Source organism: Centruroides vittatus, unplaced genomic scaffold (genome assembly GCF_030686945.1).
Source record: "Centruroides vittatus isolate TY-2023 unplaced genomic scaffold, ASM3068694v2 scaffold_576, whole genome shotgun sequence".
Lineage (NCBI taxonomy): Eukaryota > Metazoa > Arthropoda > Arachnida > Scorpiones > Buthidae > Centruroides > Centruroides vittatus.
The window spans coordinates 346,943-368,444 of NW_027122713.1; the positions used below are offsets into that span (position 1 = coordinate 346,943).

Consider the following 21,502-nt stretch of genomic DNA (forward strand, 5'->3'; position numbering starts at 1 on the left):
CAAAAAGAACTCAAGCATATTTGAAATCTCAGTGTGTCTCGTAAGCTCTTGGAACTAGGTTTACTATTTAATATGATTACCTGGATTGTTTTATTCACTATCTTAACAGTGGGTGAGTACATATACATATACTTTTTTGGCATTTTTCTGAATTTTTTATTACTGTAGTAGCATCTGTGTGAGATAAAATTTATATTTTGAACATACATTAGGATTTTATAAGGTTATTCTTTGCTCTGATACGCTGGAAATAGTTGTGCCCATTGTAAAGTTGTCTCTACCATTTGTAGAAATTAACACATGTGCCATAACTTAATAAGATGTGTTATGCACAGAAAATACTGTATTTTTTTTAGTAAATTATGACATTAAAAACAGAATTTTATGACTTTATTGGAGTTTTTTCGTATAGAAATTGAAGCAGTCTACAGGAAATTTAGGTCTTTTTCTTTAAGTAACACTTATCTCTGGCAATCTTTCGATTTTGTAAACTAGTTCGATACGTGACCCACAAATTTTCTTTTTTAGTAATTATTGTATCACGTGTTAATTAGGTTTTCTGTTCCCTTTAATCTGATAGAACCGTTTGGAGTATTTATATATATTATTATTATCCTTTTTTTACAAGATCGTAAATTCTTAGAGATCCTAATCAGAAGAATGGATCGTCAATCTGGGAGTTACCCAAAGAAATAAAAAGATATACAAAAATTATCCGGTTTTTCGAGTTAATCATAACTACATAACTATCCATGATAGAAGAATGCGGGTCAACGAGGAAGGCCTTGCCATGAGGCCGATAACGAGGTATACAACCGAGTCGATATTCTAAAAATATTTTTACAGCATGAGGCATGAATCCGCAGACGAAACAACAGACATCTAACTTTAGTATCAATTTGCGAATAGAAATTTGCATTAACCGAATAAGAGAAAACAATTTTCCTGTTTGAAATATGTAGAAAGTTGCCTGAGGGACTAAAAATTGTGCAACAGAAGCCACAGAACGGTTATTTTAATACCCAAAAAGTAAACTGGATAGATCAACGTCCCTATGTGTTAAATCCGGTGAAAGGTTTCCTTTAACTAACTAGTTATCAAAATATTAATATGGAAAGTAAATTTTTGATGTTTCTTAAGCTTATTATATCTTCGTAATTGATTTCTTACAGATAAAATTCCTGTTTTGGTGCTAGAAGCGCCTTCCTCTTATACGCTAAATTACATCCAGTTCTAACTGTTACGATTATAAAAAAAGATAAATAATTTATGTATAATTTTGGAAGATATTAATGATAAGAGTTCAGTGAATGGTGTAATAGTTTTGGCATAGTCTTATTATTTCCTTAAACGTAGAAACTAGTAACACTTAACATGTTTGAAAATTGACATATAGCTCCTAACGAGTATCTTGTAAGGAGGAAATCACCCGTTACTTGTTTACTAAAAATTATTTTTAGGTAATTTATGGAAATTAAGATGTGTTCTGGGTAAATTAACGGAAATACTATCTTAAAATTTTTATAGAAGAAATTGATATATGTTAAGTGAACTTAAGAAGATGGGTACGTACAGCTTTACCGCTTTGCAATTTCAGAAAAAGTAGTTAAATTCGGAATTAATAAATTGAAATATTATACAAAAAGTTGTAAGGATTAAAATTGTTTTAGCATATTTTTCAAATCATCATTTAATAATCCGAAAAATTTAGAAACATGCTAAGTATGATAAAAATGCAACCTTAATTTAGGCAAACAAGTTAAACATGTTTTTCAATCAACTCTTGTTTTTCGTATGAGACAATGAAAAGAAAAGTAAATTTATTCAGTAATTATTTTTATTATGAAATGACAAATACGAATTTTTTAGATGAATTATTTTTAGAATTTTCATAGCTTGAGAATAAATATTCTCGAAATATAATTAGGCCCTATACAAGGAAGTAACCTAATCGTAGATATAAATATTTATCTATGTATTAATAATATTATTATTTCTAAATTGATTTTTCTAATATAATTTTATGTATTCATGTTTCTGTCAGGATGGGCTCAACAGAAACCAAAGGATAACATTTGCAAAAAGGAGTACGGCCTTTATCCACACGATCAATATTGCGATTATTATTATGAATGTATTGATGGAGTGGCAACATTGCAAGCATGCCCAAATGGTTTGGCATTTTCCGGAAAGGGCAGAGGATTGTTAAGTAACTGCGATTACCCTCATAGAGTGCATTGTCCTGATAATGATGGAAGAACTATGGGTCGTAAGTATCATTTCGAAACCCATTAAATATTTTAATATTGTAAAATTTTTACACCCTATTATGTTTTTAATTAGAAACTCCATCCGGAAGCGATAATTGCAACTGGTTATACGGTGTTTTCCCTCATCAGACAAGTTGCACCAGGTATTGGCAATGCTGGAACGGTACAGCAACCATTCAGCAATGTCCATTTTCTCTACTTTACAATGACGTTCTGCACTCTTGCGATTGGCCAGATAACGTTCCCGATTGTCAAAAGCACCGTAAGTATGAGAATATAAACAAAATTTCAGTAATAAAAATTTACTTCCTGTTTGCGTAATGGCATTCACTCGAGCATGAAATCATTAGAACAATAGGATTACAAAATAACGGGTTGATGACTCATTAACCACACCCTGATAATCTGATTGATATAATTATTTACATTTTCTGTTTACAGCAATATGTAAGGATACCGGTAATGGACACGTGGCCATAGAAAAATCATGCGTGAGGTTTTGGTTATGTGTAGGAGGATATCCAAGACTTCAACGTTGTCCAGCAGGTTTGGCATTTAACCCTACTAGTGCTCGTTGCGAACTGGCTGACAATGTTCCAGGATGGTAAGATTCACATAAAACACATATATTAATTGATAATAATTTTGGCATTATTCCGAATTTTTTGATCATTTTATAGCGAGCCACCACCGACATCTCCTCAACCCGATGACGAAGAAGAAAACGTAGCTGCACCCCCTCCAAGAAGTGGACAGCAACAGCAACAACAACCGCAACAAAATCAAGCAAGACAAGCTCAAGGAACACAAGAGCAACCAAATTTTAGGCCCCAGCAATTTAGACCATCAGGAAAATGAAATAATTCAGATGGTAAATTGTGATGACCATTATACATGTTTTTGTCCCAATTGATATCTGGGAATTTTTAAAGAATTTTTTTATATTATTTTTTATGTTTTATACCAGCACTATGCACTGCAAAATTTTTTTATATAAACATAATTCAGTACGTTTTACTTGGAAAAAAATCACTGATAATTCGCATCGTCTAAATTGATAATCTACGTGACATTACAGAAATAACAATTATTTTTTACCATCGGGTTAAGGTTTGAATAACTGTATTTGATAACCATTTATGTCTCTAAAATATCATTTAATCATTTATAAATGTTTGATTTTCAAACAAAATCATCTTTCTTTTAGCCTCATTTTTTTACAATTTTTAAAATGTCTTCAATGTAAAGAAGATACATTTATATATACATATATAGAAAATATTAGAAGCCGAATACTTCGAGCATTGACAGTATTAATTGTCCATTTACCAAATGTCCATCCGACAGACAAACTGCTGGGAACTTTCACCTCGTAAAATGGCTGTGTAAATAAAATGAACGAATATTCACATTTTTGGTTTTTTGTTTTCTTTATATAAAATATACACATTAACTCGTGGATTGGCGGGAGGCCTCGCTTTCTTAGAAGTCTCATTTCGCTGCTCTTTATTGATATTTTTGTTCTACATCCATATCCTGTGAGGAAATTGGGTTGGTTTGATGGAATAAGGCATTGCAATACATGGACGATTTGCCAAGAGGGTTACCACATAGGAAGATTTTTTATGGAAAGTTGGTCCCTAATTGGACACGTGAATGATAGATAATCCGGTAAACTCCAAGTAGCCTATTGGTCAGATGCAAATCATGGACTATCGTGCCAAATCTTCAAAAGTGCTTAATACAGAATAATAAACATTAAAATTAAATAATTGATTTATGCTTGTAAATACAATGAATATTTTACCAGTATAAAAACTAAAATGATGCACCTTTCGTTCGTTAGTTACCCCCTACTAGTGCTGGAGTAAAATAAAAATCGATGCGTACAATTTTTCACAAAATGGAAAAAGATCAATTTTCTTAACATTGGTCCTATGAGAGAAATCTGACTTTTGATCGCCTAGATGACCTTGGTCCCACCAATACTTTTTGATGAAACTCGCAGTGTAGAAAGGAAGTCAGAATAGACGATTTCTGTCGACGTTTGAAAATGCAACTAGTTATGGTTTGGTCGCTAGGGAGCGCGACATTTTTTACATTTTTTCTCAATTTCAAGCTAGGAAGCGATTTTATTTAATGAGTTATGACAGAAAACACACAAATAATTAATCTCGAGTTCGAACATTCACCAAGGTGTGTGAGACGGATGAACGGAAAGAACCCGACAGGAGATATGTACAGTACGTACTACAGTATTTCAATAATTGGTCATTTAGATCCCTTTGCAATTTAATGATAAATATATTAATAATAATTAATTTTTTTTTAAAAAATTATTGAGTTTATTGTTCGAACTCGAGATTAATTATTCGTGTGTTTTCTGTCATAACTCATTAAATAAAATCGCTTCCTAGCTTGAAATTGAGAAAAAATGTAAAAAATGTCGCGCTCCCTAGCGGCCAAACCATAACTAGTTGCATTTTCAAACGTCGACAGAAATCGTCTATTCTGACTTCCTTTCTACACTGCGAGTTTCATCAAAAAGTATTGGTGGGACCAAGGTCATCTAGGCGATCAAAAGTCAGATTTCTCTCATAGGACCAATGTTAAGAAAATTGACCTTTTTCCATTTTGTGGAAAATTGTACGCATCGATTTTTATTTTTCTCTAGCACTAGTAGGGGGTAACTAACTATGGGCTATCGATTGGACCCATTTCGAATCCGGACGGGTCACTAAATTTACAGGAATTTTTCGGGGGTGGTCCGTCCGAATATGTCAGGCCCCGTCCCTCACCACCCAGCGGACCCATTGTTGGCCTGGCCGAACCCATAATGGGCTTGCTAAAAGAGGCCATCTTAGTGCCCATAGGGCGAAAACAGTTTAATAAAAGTACATTTTTGGCAATTTATATGCCAGGGGTGGCCAGACTTTTTAGAACTTAAGCCATATATTGAAAACAGAATTCGTTGAAGAGCCGCATATACATATATACATATTTTCCACAGCTAAAGACAAATTTGGTCAGTTTTTATATAGTAAAATAAACAGTACTAACACAATTTTGAAAAAATCACATTTATTAATTAACTTGCATGACAATAAAAAAATCACATTGATACATAAAGCTTTAAAAGATTGCACCACTATTAAAAATAATAACAATAAATCGACTGACTAACGCAAAAAAAAGATACAAAACGAAATCATTTAATATTTAGTCTTTACTAGTTGAAGGATGAATTTGTAAATTGGAAACTAATTTTGGATAATTTGGTGTGTAATTTGTAACGGCACTTCTGAGCAATTTATTTAAATGGGAATTGGCAAGCTGTGAATGAAAATTTCGATTTAATAAATTTTATATTAGAATATAAAGATTCAACTTCATACATTGACCCAAATAATGATAACAGTCGACATGCTGCATTTTTTAAATGGCCATATTTTTGTGTGGGTGCAGTGTTCCAAAACTCATTAATTGATTTTTCGGATTTGTAAACCATTTATAGGCCTGCATCCTCTTGCATTTCAATCAATTCCATTTCTCCTATAGCTGTTTCCGGAAGTATTTGTTTTATAAGTGGTAAGCCGTTGTTGACTACGTCACGTTGGAATGGATTTAATAAAAATGTAATAGATGGTTTAAGTTCTTCTAGATCAGCAAATCTCTCTTCAAAATCGTCGAATATAGATTTTAATTTGTTTTTGTAATTATTAATTGTATTAAATGAAACATTAAATGTTGCAGCATGAGCTTTTAGACGTGGAAGACTGTTAAAAATTTTATCAGTAATATCCCTTTCAAATAATTTTAATTTATTTTTAAAACTAAAAATATTTTGCGTCAATTCCGAAATATTTTTATTTTTACCTTGCAACGATACACTTAGAATTTTTAGAAGTTCCATAATATCAAAAAAGAACATTAAGAAAGATAGTGATTGGATTCACTATCTTTCAGTTGTGGGTATAATTGTTTTTTTGTATCCAAAAATTCAGATATTGGTTCTATCAATGAGACAAATTTATATAAAACATCGTACAAAGACAACCACCTTACTACGCAGTACAAAGATAAATCTGTTATTGGTTCAGTTAAATTACAGTCTTCAATAAAATTTCGAAATTGACGATGGTTTTTTGCATTTGTGCAAATATAATTTACAATTTTTAATACTGGTGTAAATACATGCTCAAAATTTAAGTGTTTTGCAATTAAATGTTCGCGATGTAAAATGCAATAAATAGGGATAAAGTCCGGAATGGTTTCATCTTTTTTTTAAAAGACCAATTAAACCTATGTTTTGGCCCACCATTGCTGCAGCTCCATCTGTAGCAACACTAACTAACTTATTTTTTTGTTTTAAGAACATCATCAAGTGCTTTTTTATATCAACACTGCGTGTAGTATCTTTAAGAGCAATCGTGTCTAACAATTCTTCTCGCGTTATACAGTCATTTGAAACGAATCGAATAAAAATTGCCAGCTGCGGTAGATCAGTTACATCAGTAGATTCGTCCAGGGCTAAACTAAACGCTACACGATTATTTATGTCGTTATGCAATTGTTCCAATAAATCTAAGTTTATTGCTGAAATACGACGTTCAATTGTATGCCGTGTGGTAGGAATGTTCTTAATCGAATTTAAAAGTTTCGTGTTATTAGGATCTAAGATCTTAATGATATCAAGAATATTTTTCTTAAGAAAATCTTCCGTATATGGACGTTTATCGCGCGCGACATTCCCAGACATTATAAAACTAACTAAGCCTAATGATTTTGCTTCTCCCTGGTCATTAAATTAATTTGACTGTTTAATGACAATTTTAATGATTTAATCTTCTTAGAGCGAAGTTCTGATATTTCTGGAAATAGAGCGAAAAATCCGAATGTAATTTATAGTGGTGACGCTTTAAATTTCCCACTTTAGAATTGTTTATAATTGCTTTACATATGAAGCAAAAGGCTTTATCATCTTGTTGAATAAACGCATAATTTTCCTCCCAGTCGTCATTAAAATTTCTTTTTTATCGATGTATTTTCGCTTTTTTTTTTTTTTTTAATTTTCACATGCCATGTTAAAAGGTATTCAGAAATAAAAATTTAAAAACGAGTTCATTTGTTTACTTAATAAATCAGCAGAAATATTATCTTTTGTCAAAAATGTTTGTTTTCAATTAATATTAACACAACTAACTCTACTAACTATACAGACAGAGCGTTAACTCGACTTCAGCACCACTGCACAATCAGAATTGGGATAGAAGTTCACAAATACACATGAGGCAACATAGATTAAAAATAATACAGTGAAACCTCGCTTAACGAGCACATCGCACAACGGGTATTTCGCATAACGAGCAAAGCAAATTTTTTAAATTTGCCTCGTTTAACGAGCGATGTTTCGCATAACGAGTGATGAAGAGAGGGGAAGTCCCGAATTGTACGCACGCGGCATGCTCCATCAGTCTGTGTTTAGCACTAGTTCCGCTAGCATCTTAGTGTCGCTTGTGATCACACATATTACTTATAAATATCAACAACCATAGCCTGTTATATAATAAACACGCCACACGATATGCCAAATTCTTGGGTCATTAAATGTAATGACCGATTCCAAATTCAATTTTAGAAATGTCTGAATTAAAAATTAACTATTTATATTTATTAAATTTAATACGAGATGGAAACATATCTGCCTACCTCTAGTGAAATTAATTAATTTCTAATATTTAATTATAGCCTTTACATAACCCAAAAATTTGGCATATTGTTTTGATGTTTATCAAACATATTAGCTGTTAATTTTTTTTTTGTTTTTTTGTTTTTGCAAATCAATTTCTCATTCCAGGATGGTTCATTCCGCGCCAGAAGAAAAGATGATGATTCACGCTCCTTAACAGTGTATATTGTAGAATTTTTTTCAATAAACGTTATACATAAAACATTTGAGCATTTTTTTCGGCATGGACCGCATTATCGTATTTTACATTAATTTCTATAAGAAAAATTGTTTCGCTTAACGAGTGTTTCGCATTACGAGCAAGACTCTGGAACGAATTATTCTCGTTAAGCAAGGTATCACTGTATTATTAAATTTTACATGCTATTTTAACGGAAACTTTTTAAAGCAAATATAAACACTTCCGATTCTTATAAGCAATTCATTTAAATATTTATATAAAAAACAACGCTTTAGCTATTATTTAATTTTATATTATGTTTTATAATACGATATAATTTTTTAAAATAATAAATAAATTATAATTGCCGTATTAAGTAGCATAATCTAAATTTAAAAACCAAAAAATGCTAAAACGTTTCCTAGTTTCAATTGTCATAAGGAAATATAAATTTCAAGACTATTAACGTTATAGAAATTGTTATTCATTATGTATTCATTTTTAATGTTGACTTGGATAAATAAATACTACATTTATTTTTTAATAAATAATGTATAATGTTGCCATATTTTGACTTTTTTATTTCAAGCAATATATTATTTATTTTATATTATCCAGGAATCATACATAAAAAACAAAAAAAGCAAAATTAAAGTAAAAACAAATTTGGTATAAATTTAAGTATTTTGCAGTGAGCCACAAGTATACTAGAAAAGAGCCGCATGTGGCTCAAGAGCCACAGTTCGGCCACCGTGGTTATATGCTATGCATTTACTGTGAAAGTACAGTAAACCGGAATTGCACGTTGCCGATTACTTTTTACGATTTAGAAGGTTTCCGTTTTGAACAGGTTGTTTTTAAATATAGAAAATCGCTCCTTTCTGAAGAATTTCTCCCATTTAGGAGGATTTTCCTTTTATTCAGGTTCCGTTTTACATAGACTTTATTATATAACACTCAATCTGAATTTATTAACGAAAAATAAGGAAACAGCATATACAGTATGTAATAAATTTTAAGTATTTTAATTAAAAGCATATTAGTAATTGATGATATAAACTATATAAAGTTTTCTATACGATTATATTGCTAGGTTTCCATTTAATAGAAAATATTAGTCCCACTTTATCAACTATTTTTATAAAATAGAATATTGTATAGATTCAGTAATTATTAGCCTAGGATGCAAGCATTTCCTGGATTTTTATTTATAACTCTTTCTTCCCAAGATGTGGCACTGAGAGGTCCTTTTATTCTCTACCAATCCAAAGGGCGTCAATCTGAACACGCTCAAGTTTTAGAGTTATAACTATTGATTCCTTCGCAACACAAACTAGTGTCTCCATAGACATCATTCAAGAATTAAAATCGCATCAATTATATAAGTTATTTAATTTTAAATAATTAACTAGATAATTATCATGGAGTCATAGAAAACCCAGTGATTGTATGGTATTTTATATAAGAAAAAATATATATGTTGTTACAAAGTTCAAAGATGAAAAAGTCATATATATCCTAAACATATGAAAATTTAAAGTCACTAATCTGTTACCAATCCAGATTGCTGGGAAATTTCAGGCTATTTTCGCTGTAAAATTGAGAATACCATTTTCTGAATTGTGCAATTGTTTTATCTTCTTTTGTATACACGGGATTTTTCAAAAATCGTTTATTATTCCATATGACAGCATCTCGTCTAAACTGTTAAAAATAATATTTAATTCGAATTAATTCTGAAAGTAGACTATCTAAATATAAATAATTATCTTACCATATTTTCTTGCAACATAAAACGAATGTGAGCAGATACTTGCGAAAATCGAGGTGAATAATAATGATGAATAATCTTATGCCTGAACGGAAGTTCAGGGATGATGTTATGGATAAAGACTCCTGCTCCAAATGCACTCTTCATGTATATATGTGCTATAGCAGGCCCTATCTGAAAATTGAAGAGTATTTGAAAAAAGTAAAATTAAAAAATATTTTAATGATAAATTCAATCTATAAATATTTAGCAATAAATAACTACTCTAAAAAGAGGATGTAGACTCACGAAAAGTTAAAAATTCATGAAACATGATGTCTTTTGCGAATGTACACGTGATCAGCAAAGCGTAGGAGGGCTTGAGTAAGTGTGCTTTACTTGTACGTAATGCTGTCAATCTTGGTGTTTACAATCTTATTTATTATTTTATGTTTTTAATTGTTATTTTAATTATTTTATAACATTTTCTAGCATATTTTATAAAAATATATTTTAAAATGTTATACATTATACTGTATAATACTAGCATACAGTACTTTTCAACGAGTTATATACATTACTACATAGAGTGGCTGTAGCAACCCCATGTTGGAAGAAAATTGAATACACGTCCACCATTTTTCTTTTAGTCAAGAGGGCGTGCCATTTGTGTTGTGTAAAGGCAACGAGCTAGAATATTCGTTGTGCAAAAGTGTGAAAGAGGAAAGGAAGAGTTATAATAACACGAAGAAAACCCAAAAAACTCCACTTGACCAGTCCGTTGGCCATGCGCGAACCCACGACCGACCAACGGTGTTTGGAGGTTTTATCTAGTGCCGTAACTAGCCATTCCTGTGTTCTGTGCAAAAATTTGCATTTAGGCCCTTTAATTAATTAGGTTTGGAAAAATAATAAAACAAATACATGCCCCCTTCCAAGTGGGCCCTGTGCTGGAACATCTGTTGCACCTGCCTAGTTACCGCACTGGTTTTATCCACTCGGTACTGGTGGGCCATATTAAATTCAGACTGATAAAGAACTTATATGAACAAATGCATACGTGCGGCATATAAAATAATGTAGGCTACAGCAATGTCTGAACGTTCAGACCACACAGCCTAACTTATGGAATTTTAGAAAAATGCAAATATGTTCTGGTAATCTGGCATTTTCGATAGTCCGAAACCACTAGGTCCCGTAAGTGCCGGATTAACTATCCTCTACATTGGGAAACTTCTGTTAAATGATACGAAGTATGTGAACACAAACAGTTAAATCATTAACTGAAATTTCAGTTTATTTATTTACGAATTATTTTTATATCATGAAAATTACCAATTAAATCAAATCACTACAGAGAATATATATTAAAAACAATTAATTCCATCTAATCCAGCAACTTCAACCTTTAAATTTCCGGTACAAACGACGAAAATTAACAGAAAAAACTAACGTTTTCGAATCTCCATCGAGATCTTCTTCAGGTTCGTTAATGGAATGTCATGAGAATAGAACTCTTTTGAAGTTCAAAAATCGAACATCTCCAGCGTGCGATGACGATGCAAAACATAAGATTGATATAATAGACCTGAGTCTACTAACGTAACGTCGCAAAATATCAATGCAGGAAATAAAACCATGTCTACCATCGTGGATTGACCTCCGAGATGTATCGCCACGCGTACGATAAAACGTTGCTGTCTTTGTAATTAATGCATTTCCCCGATTTGGTAGCTCTGTAAATCTCCAGGGTCTCCAATGCCCTAATGTGGTCCGTTTTGAACGACTTCTTAATGAGGGTGGCGTTATCGAAGTCCGCTTTTACATCGGGGTCCGTGGCATACGTCGACAGGGCGGTGGTGTGCCTTTTTTTGGCAACGTCATTCTTATGTTCAGAAATCCTTTTTTGGAGGGATCTCTTGGTAGAACCAATATATACTAGGTCCCTTTGGAATCTGTGGTCTCTTAACGGGATACTATAAACGCCCGGTGCCCTTAAAATGCTCGGTTTGTCCTTGGCGTTTCTGAGAAGCGAATAGATAGATGGCGTTCTCGTGTACGCTAACTTGGTGCCCTTCCTTAGCGCTATTTCCCTGTACAAGGAATGGAGGTCTTTGTTGTATAGTACAACCGTGTGCTGGTCGGGGCTCGAGTTAGGATCACTTCGGCCTGCGGAGGTGTGATGCGCTGTGTTTATATTACAACACTTACGAGCTAAATTGCGGATAAGGCTACTTTTGTATCCATGGCTAGTGGCAATGTCTTCAATGTGTTTTAGCTCTGCGATCGTGTCTTCCCTTTTAGTATTATGGGTGAATGCCCTATTTACTAACGCCCTGAACGCCGCAATTTTATAAGGGTACGGATCCTCCGACCTAGCGGGTATGTACGTACATAGGTAGGTAGCCGGGTTTGTAGTACACCCGCGTTTCAATATTGTTTATATCGAGCGTTTATATCGTTTTGTTCAATTGCTGGATTAGACTTTATATGTACCGGTAGTCACGAGTGAAGTTTGTTTTCAATTAATTCCATGTTTAATATTCTAAGCTAAATAATTCGCTATTCCATATTTACCTGTTTAACTTCCATTTTCATTTGTACAAAAGGTAACGATAAACCAAACAACTTCACATCCCCAGAGATATTAATTGAAGTCATATAGTGATGAGGAAAAGAATCGGAAAACCAAGAAGCCCGCCAATTGTAACTCCAAAAAGTCCATTGATTATTCTTTCCTGACAAAATGCTGGCACTATGTATGGAGTCGAAGTGTTTTATATCTGACCCATTTTCTGGAATCTCCTAAGATAAACGAGATTATAAAATTGGAACCCTTAAATTTTATATTTCTAAATTTTAAATGTTAAATTACTTGTATATGACAGCTGACGATATGCTCCGAACGACCTTTGTATGTCCACAATCCCTGTTCGATTTCTGGAATAACAGGAGGTTTCCATGTTGGATTTTCGCCTTCCGCGTGATACCAGACGTAAATGAAACCGTTTTGTTCAATTGTTTCCCAAGATTTTACTCTAGCCACGTCTGGGACTAAATTTAGAAAGCAAATGTATTAATTTTTATGTGTCAAACAGTTTTTCTACTGCAGACCTGTGTTAATAACACAGGTGGAAAAACTGCAGTGGAAAAACTGTTTGACTTTTTTATGTGATCCTTACTCGCTTTTTTACGCAGAATTCAAAAATGTTACTAGTTTTTCTCTATCAAGTAAGGTTTTTCTACAAAACCATTTTTATTGGATAAATTGATGCTTTCTTCGCATATTTTTCGCGCCCATAATAGTGACATGTTTTAGTAGCCGTAATTTATTTATTTTGTTAGAAAAATATGCTTACATTTTTAAAACAAAGAAATTGATTTAGAATTCCTGATTTACCTAAAATATACACGTAATCAAACACACATCAGGTGCAAGTTATTAGGTTAGCAGTCAGGTTATACCAAGTCTCCATGTTTTCATTGTGAATGGGAAAGTATAGCCAGGAATTTGCATCGGGTTCGGAAGCAATGGCCACCTAGAAAACAATTACAACCTGATATAAAGAATATTGTGAGGAGTAGCTTGGTGAACCCAAAGAAAGTGCTGCTGACACCCTTGCATATTAAGCTGGGATTAATGAAACAGTTCATAAAAACTCTACGAAAGGATGGAGATTGCTTTTTGTATTTACGCAAAAAGTTTCCAGCCTTGTCCGAAGCAAAACTAAAAGGTGTATTTACAAGATCTGATTTAAGGAAATTAATATCAGACACAGAACTACTTTCTTCAATGAATGACAAAGAACGGAATGCCTGGATTGCATTTAAGACAATAGTTTCAGTTTCTAGGAAACAATACAGATCCCGATTATAAAGAAATAGTAGAGAGCTTTTTAATTAAGTACTATGAACTGGGCTACAATATGAGCCTCAAGGTACACTTTCCGAACTCGCATTTGGATTACTTTCCTGAAAATCTAGGGGCTGTAAGTTAAGAACAGGGCGGAAGATTCCATCAAGACATTAAGGAGATAACAGGGACGATGGGATGTCAGTATGATGGCGGACTACTGTTGGATGATGCATAGGGATATTCCAGATGCAAAACATAAAGAGAAGGTCCACGAAACGCAGTTTTAGGTCAAAAAAGAAAATCAGAACTGATAAGCACCGAAGATAATTAGTGGCTTATGTTGTATTTTTGTACTCATATATGTTAATAATAAACTGAAATTAATAATTTTTCCGCGTGAAAATAAATTAAAACGCTATTATGCATATATATATAATATGCTTTTATGAATTTTTGACTAAACTTTGTAAAGCCTTTGTATCAAAACGTTACGTGATAGAAGCATTTGAGAGGTCGTTTTTAGTTGTATTCATAGTTGTTAGTAAAAATCACATCTCAAAGTCCAAACAGTTTTTTATCAGTTGAAACAGAAAATAAAACCTGTGTAATCTTTGTATATTCAGCATCTTTTACCTTTATCACAATATGATATTTTGACACATAAGCCATCTTGACCAGAAAATCTCCATCCATGGAAAGGACATTCAATGCAATCGTCGTAAACTTTACCTTCAACTCCTAAATGAGCACCCAAATGAGGGCAATAAGCGTCTAAAACGAAACTTTTGCCGGTTTTACCTCGAAAAATAACAAAATCTTGACCTGTAATTTAACAAATAATCATTATTTAGATATTTAAAAAAAGACATGGAACCATTTTCGATACTTTCTTGTTTTTGCATTTCAATTTTGTCTTATTTTTGCATTCAATTTTATTGATAAGATCATTGAAATTTTACTTTATAAAATTTTACTTCATCTTTACTTCCGAGTAAATACCGTATACAATAATATTTTTTAATGTGAGTTATGAGAAAATATTTGAAACTGCAATAGGAATTTTCGCTAGGCATTAATGGCTTTGTTAAATAAAAACTTCGAATGAAAAAATCCTTACCCAGAGCATTTACAGGCTTACACTGCCCAATTAAGATATCCCTGGACTCTATTAATGGTATCCAACCGTTAGGATATACAGGAGGCAAATCTCTTGAACCTTTGGCTTCTTTCGACAGTTCAGACCGCTTTTGGTATCGTTTCCCTACTTTTATATTTCCACATTCGGTCAAGTCCTGCAAGATAACACTAAACTTATGTATTTTCTGCTGCTGTTACTTATAAATTTCGTGTTAATGGTGTCAATATTGGTGTATTTTCACTTACCACAGTTTTATCGTAAGTAAATGATGAATAGTAAACAATCAAGATGAAGAAAAACAAAAAGATTAATCGACATGGACAACCTACGCTCTCCATGAAGAATACACATAAATACTGGAATAGATCTTCTACGAGACCAATAGTTGAATCCTTTGTCCATGATGCAAAGTTGGAAACGTCTGTGGTGCTGAACATCTTTTCATGCATGTTCTCTCTGTAAATATTCTTTCCAAAAAAGTCATGTTATCGTGGATTCTTGATATAGTGTATAATTTAGTTCATCTCTTTCCTGAAAATCTAGGAAATTCTCTCTGTATATCGTATATATAATAGAAAAACAAGATTAAACAATTACCATTCGTATTAGTTTAAGTACGCAAGAGCTTATTGGTTAATTCGTGAGCCAATGACTGTCCAAGAAGTGGGCAGAGTCATTGGTGTTATGAGACATTTCATAGAAATTGTTAATACACTCGTGAACAAAAAAGTTATGCATCAAAAAAGCGTTTCAATAGAATATAACTTTGTTATTGTGAATGTAATCATCATGGTAATAAGTAATTATAGTATCATTACAAAGGGTCAATTTAGAATAGGAAAATGAACAATTAAAAACAACCTTTACTATTATTTTTTCTGTGGCTCTTTGTTTCTCCTGGATATATGCAGCGATACGGTCGGACATACAGGCACTGTATGTCATGCTGTATTATATTGTCCGAGAAATGTTGCAAGTTGCAATGCGGTTCCAGATTTCTCGTACCGATAGATGGCCGAAGCTAGCGAACATCTTATCCGACAAATATTGGATAGGCAATTAATCCGGAGACCAAATAAACGAAATGAATGTGGCACGTTCCTGAAAAATTTTAGCTGTATGCTGCCGAGCATTCATTATCCTGCTGAAAAATGGCTGCTTGCACAGGTGCAGACATCCTGAACGTAGAGCTGTTACTTTTCCTCGTACAGTACCACTATTAGGGTTAACCAAATGTCATAGGAGATGGCTACTCAGACTAGTGAAGGGATCGGGCCGATTAGTAGTAAAGGTAGAACTGAAGAACACACCAGTGGTACTCCACACTAACAGTGGTCCTCCGTTTCCAAACAGAACTGGGATGTTAGAGCGCTAATGGCAGACCACGAGTCGTAGCCATATATATTTTTACTGTTAGTAGCTTTCCGGTGGTACAGAAAGCGTGGGGATTTTATACTGAGGCTTATACCTGTTTCTATATAAACGGCAAAGACGTCATTGCAACTATATGTGCTTGTCTGAGGCATCCAGAGCCTACTCACTATGTGTACTATGACTAATTTACTTTTCATGGTTAGATCAGATCTATCATAGGCCGAGTGGATAAAACCACTGATCCAGTGTTCAGTGGTTTTATCCAATAAGGCGCTATTTTAACTTTTCGATTATCATTAATATAAGCAAATACAGTCATTAACAATCAAGAATATAAAGTTTGAAAATATCCATTCTTAAAATCAAATTAAAAAATTTTCTAGAATCATCATCATATATTTAAAACTTAATCGATAAATTTTAAAGAATAACGTATCTCTTTGATTTTAATTAATGAAAATATCGTTTATAATAAAAAGGGGAACTTAATTTTAATTAATAGGAATTCGTATTTATAAATTGAATCTATCACGAATTTTCCTCAATAAAAATTGAGGAAAACATGCGCTAATTCATTTTACGATTTCATTATAAAACCTTTCCCTAATTATAAAATTTGAATATTTTTTAACATAATTAATAAATTTCCTTTTATAAATGTCAAGGTAAATTTCCACTGTAAATTTTGTCACTGATACAACTTCCTTACAAATACATCGCGCAATAAATTTCTATGTTACGCGGAAACCTACTGTATTTGTTTGAAATATTTGTATTGTTTTTTCTTGTGGATTTTGTATTCAATATTCTTTTGTAGAGGAATAATAATTCTTTCATAAGAAAATATTGGTTTACGCATGGAGCTATTATTCATGAATAAACGATATTTTTCGTGCACGTGTTGTCAAGTTACAAATTTCTAATCTTATTATCTTATTATTAAGGTTTTAAGTGGTTTTATTAGTTTTACTGGCGTCATTTACAAAAACAAAAGTGAGGTTATGGTGGGATTATGAAATGTTACGCTAGTAAGAATCTTTGCTTTTCGCACCAATGAATAAATTTACATGTAAAATACACCTGACATAACGTTACTTTCGTATATGGTAATTCGATTTTGTACCACGTTAAGCTTGGAACACTTACCTCAAAACAACATAATAATTTGAATTTATTCATAAAACTGCTATTTTCAATAAATATCTCTTTTAATTTTATATTTAAAACAGAAATTAGCAAACAGCAAACAGCAATACCATTTTCGGTTTCGGTAACATTAAAACCATGTGCAAACCATCTTTACGTTTTTAACACTTTAAATAATGTTAGTGTTTATTTTTCTGGGAATGGCCTTTTATAACACGAAATTCTATTATTATATTTTGAGATATGATGAAGTGTTGATAATAGGACTTTTTCTCATCCATTTTATTTTCATACAGTCTTTAAACTAATTGTTCCAATTGCCAATGTGTCTCAAAAAATATAACATAAAGGAGGGCACTGTTTCAACACAGAGAAGATTAGGTTATTATTAAATTATACCAGTGAAAAGAATGAAATAATTTCATTATAATCAACCTTTTCGTAATAGTGGTACCCCCAACTTAGTACATTTTTCTTGTGGCATCCCTTCTTCTTTATCACTGGTACAGTTACAGCTTACTTTAGAATATATCTTTGCTCGGTGCTATATTTCGCGGCACCCCTGAAGTGGCACTCTAGTTGAATACCACTGATTTATACAATTGTAAGTCACTATAATCTAATATAACTTCTATATTAAAAATCTCCTTACCTGATATTTGTCGAAGTGACTTTATTAATGATGAGAATATCGAAAATAATGAAATATATAATTGCTTTCCCATACAGTCACGTGGTTGAAGTTTATTAGTTTCATTTCAGTTTATTTTTTTTATGTATTCAAGTGATTACCAATCTGTATTTTACATTACAAATGCAATTTTCCTCTTACTTGTTAGTAAGAGGAAAACATTCTCAATACGAAATTCTCGTAGTCAATATAAATATTTATTATTAAAAAAAGAAACTCACAGTTTATAAACTTAAAAATAAGTTTTTATTAATTTTACAAATTTTTAAAAGATGTATAGTAGATTCTGTCTAATCAGGCCATTTCTTGCACAGACGGGACGCCGGATTAGCGTGAGTACCGAATTGCTGCGAGTATATAGGCCTAAAGCCTACTTAGACAATAAATGACGTGACCTTAGGTACTGGGTTCTTTGGAGGAAATAATACGGGGCACTGAAATGCAATACTGTACACCGAAATGAAATCCGAGGAAAGCAGGACACGTGACACGATTAGCACTTTATTATGCATCACATGTAGGATGTACCGGATAATTTATATGCTTAATTATTGTTGCCAGAGTAGCGAGAGTCTACTGTTTAAATAAATGGAAACAACATATTTTCATTGTACAGATTTTAGGATATTTCAAGAAGGAAATCAGTTAGCTTCTAATTGATACACAAACAGAGCGTAAGTAGATGCAACGCTAAATATGGCCATGACAAGGCTAGCATCCACAGTAAACATTCTTCCAGCGTTAAATGAGGGAAGATACTGTCGACACTCGATGGAAAATCGAAAAAGCGTTTCTACCATCCGTTTGTCTTCTTCCATTACGTAAGAATCGTACGCTACGAAGGAAATTGCTTTAGCCTCATCTGTAATGCGAGATATGCAAAAGCAAATTTCTGCAAACAGGAAAAAAGACAACGCGGAATCACCCAAAGTTGTTATGGACAAAAGGGGGTAAGACAGACGATAATTGACCACGCGACTAAGAGATAGAGTCATATTGGCTCCAACCAACACACTCCATAGAAGTAAGATAAAGGAATATGTTTCTGAAATGATTTCTGCAATCTTCATTATATCTCGATCCATTTGACGTATCGTATCCATTTGACGTTCTTCTCGTCTTTGCAGAAACGTATTTTATCATGCAAAATTTTGAAAGCCTGCTCAATGCTTCGACATATCATGGCAAAAAATATATACATGATATTTTGTGGTATTATGACAAGTATACCTCGAAGATAGAGACTCAAATAAAACATGGACAAAGAGATCTTTTCTGGAATTCTCTGTCCAAACAAATTATTTATATTCCAGAATGGTATCACCCCTTTTTCTTCGCTATTTAAAGCAAATACAACAACAAAAGTACCTAAAATAATAACACCCCATACACCGACGATTTTCGTTATAAGGAATTTCTTGTTCACATGATTTCTGCCGTCTGAAATTTCAGAAATCTTCATTATCTGAATCGACAATTTTTCTTTATTGTCATGAAAATGAAGAAAAGAAATCAACGCTATCAGATTGGGAAATCCAATTTGAGTAGCCGTCAAAATAATTATGAAAGATGACCTTCGCTCCCATAATTGAGCAATGCATGACGTGAAAAGAAATATAATTAGCGATACAATAAAGAATAAATGAAAGATGCTAAGAATATTAAACTTTTTTCTTTCTAGTTTAAATCCCCAGAGGAGCATTACTCTGAGAAGTGGTTGCCAAGCATCCTCGTAATTAGATTTCGTGATCTTCTCTATTTTCTTGGGATGAATATGAATTAATGTGATCGAATTCATATTTTCCTGACTTTTACCTATTAAACAAAGGACAAAAATAGAGTCTTGACCTTACCTACACTATAAAATTTCGAATACTCACCTACGAAATTTGAAGACAAGAAATGGTATAAAATTTTGTTCTCTCGTTTCTTTTTTATCTAAGAACTCATTTATTATCCTTCAATAATTGAGTGAATACAAAGTAAACATAATTTTCTGTGAAGACATTGGTGTTTGCATTATTATGAAGACTATTGTATCAACTTTTTGTTGTTGTTTGTTTAGTTATGGCAACGCAACACTTAGGCGATCTGCCTAGGGGGATGCTTTCCGGGAGGTTTTTTTTAAGGGAAACTGGCCCCTATTTAGGCGTTACAGACGTGGAGAAAACCTGCAAAACTATACGTGGCTAGCCCGTCCGAGCGAGGCGCGAACCCACGACCGACTCCCAGTGTTCAGGGTTCAGAAGACCGCTTGGCTACTGGTGGGCCGTATCAACTTTTATATCAAAAATAATTGAAAGAAATTCGATTATTTTCTCTTACAATCTTGGCCTTCAAACTGCTTGTGTTTTAAGCTGCAAAAATGAGAGGAAAATCAAATTTATACGATCCAATTGAGGCATAATAAAGATGACAGAGGAATTATCAGATCTTGCTTCTGTGGACTGTTCCAGTTGGAACCATTCTCTCTTTTAACCACAGGATTAATTAACTACAGAATTAATTAACTAACTAATTAATTAATTAACTAATTATTTAATTACCCCTATTGTCGATAATAGTTTTGGGTGATTCTATATTGTCTCTTTTTCTGTTTACATAAATTTCTTTTTCATTACAAATTTATAAAATCGAAAACATGTTAATTGGAGAAAGTGAATGCAGTCTTCAGCAAAAACACAAGTTATATCATCCTGTAATGAATCGACAGAGTAATTATGATCATTATAGTGTAGATTATTATAGTGTAATCACTTTGATCGAAACTTTAGTTGAAGAAATGGCGACTCTTCAACAAACAATTGCAAGACTGAAAAAATACCAATTAAGGGTGAGAATTATTTTAGAATAATCTTTCTTCAGGAAATCTTTTTTTTTCTTTGTCTAGAAATTCTGAAATGTCAAATGATAATTACAACTATAACTATATTTAGGGCATTTCTGAAAGACCTGCAAAGAATATTTGGTATCCAACTGTAACTCACCGTTTTCGGAAACAACAATAGGTTACATAATAATGAGGCAAGTACCAGACCAGGACTTTATTTAAAACTAATAATTTCCACAAACCACAGACAATATCAAAATCTTGTACAGCTTTCTCATAATAAAGAAAACGTTTTATCTCCTCCTCAAGCTATAAATAGTGTACAGCCAAACACAATTTCCTCGAACTTATCACTGACGTTTACCACCTTGGTCACCTGAAGCTCTCTCTCCTTTTGGTCCTGGCTGTTCCGCTTTTAATTGTTCATCCAGTGTAGCTCCGCACTGTCTAATTTACATAGGATGATGTTCCAGGATCGGGCAACGATGCAAACTAAGTTAAAAATTTTCGTTTTTTTTGTTCTTTTGGTCATTGGTGC

The 21,502-nt window shown here is 32.8% G+C and overlaps 2 protein-coding genes across 3 annotated transcripts; one reads left to right on the top strand and one right to left on the bottom strand.

The window, feature by feature from the left end:
• Positions 1 to 3,681, top strand: LOC136989510 (protein obstructor-E-like). Its single transcript, XM_067287691.1, has 5 exons — positions 1 to 112; positions 2,045 to 2,269; positions 2,344 to 2,532; positions 2,712 to 2,874; positions 2,951 to 3,681. Exons 1-5 carry the CDS (start codon positions 73 to 75, stop codon positions 3,126 to 3,128), a joined length of 795 nt encoding a protein of 264 aa, XP_067143792.1. The 5' UTR covers positions 1 to 72; the 3' UTR covers positions 3,129 to 3,681.
• A 5,940-nt stretch (positions 3,682 to 9,621) lies between these two features.
• LOC136989445 (cholesterol 7-desaturase nvd-like) lies at positions 9,622 to 18,176 on the bottom strand. 2 transcript variants are annotated; one of them, XM_067287599.1, is made up of 8 exons: positions 17,879 to 18,176; positions 15,169 to 15,390; positions 14,903 to 15,077; positions 14,419 to 14,607; positions 12,805 to 12,983; positions 12,507 to 12,734; positions 9,954 to 10,124; positions 9,622 to 9,883 (listed from the first exon to the last, which is right to left on the bottom strand). In XM_067287599.1, exons 2-8 carry the CDS (start codon positions 15,370 to 15,372, stop codon positions 9,731 to 9,733), a joined length of 1,299 nt encoding a protein of 432 aa, XP_067143700.1. In that variant the 5' UTR covers positions 15,373 to 15,390; positions 17,879 to 18,176; the 3' UTR covers positions 9,622 to 9,730. The 2 variants fall into 2 exon arrangements, with proteins under 2 accessions (XP_067143700.1, XP_067143698.1); XM_067287597.1 differs by lacking the exon at positions 17,879 to 18,176 and adding an exon at positions 15,785 to 16,672.
• Between the last annotated feature and the right edge of the window lie 3,326 nt (positions 18,177 to 21,502).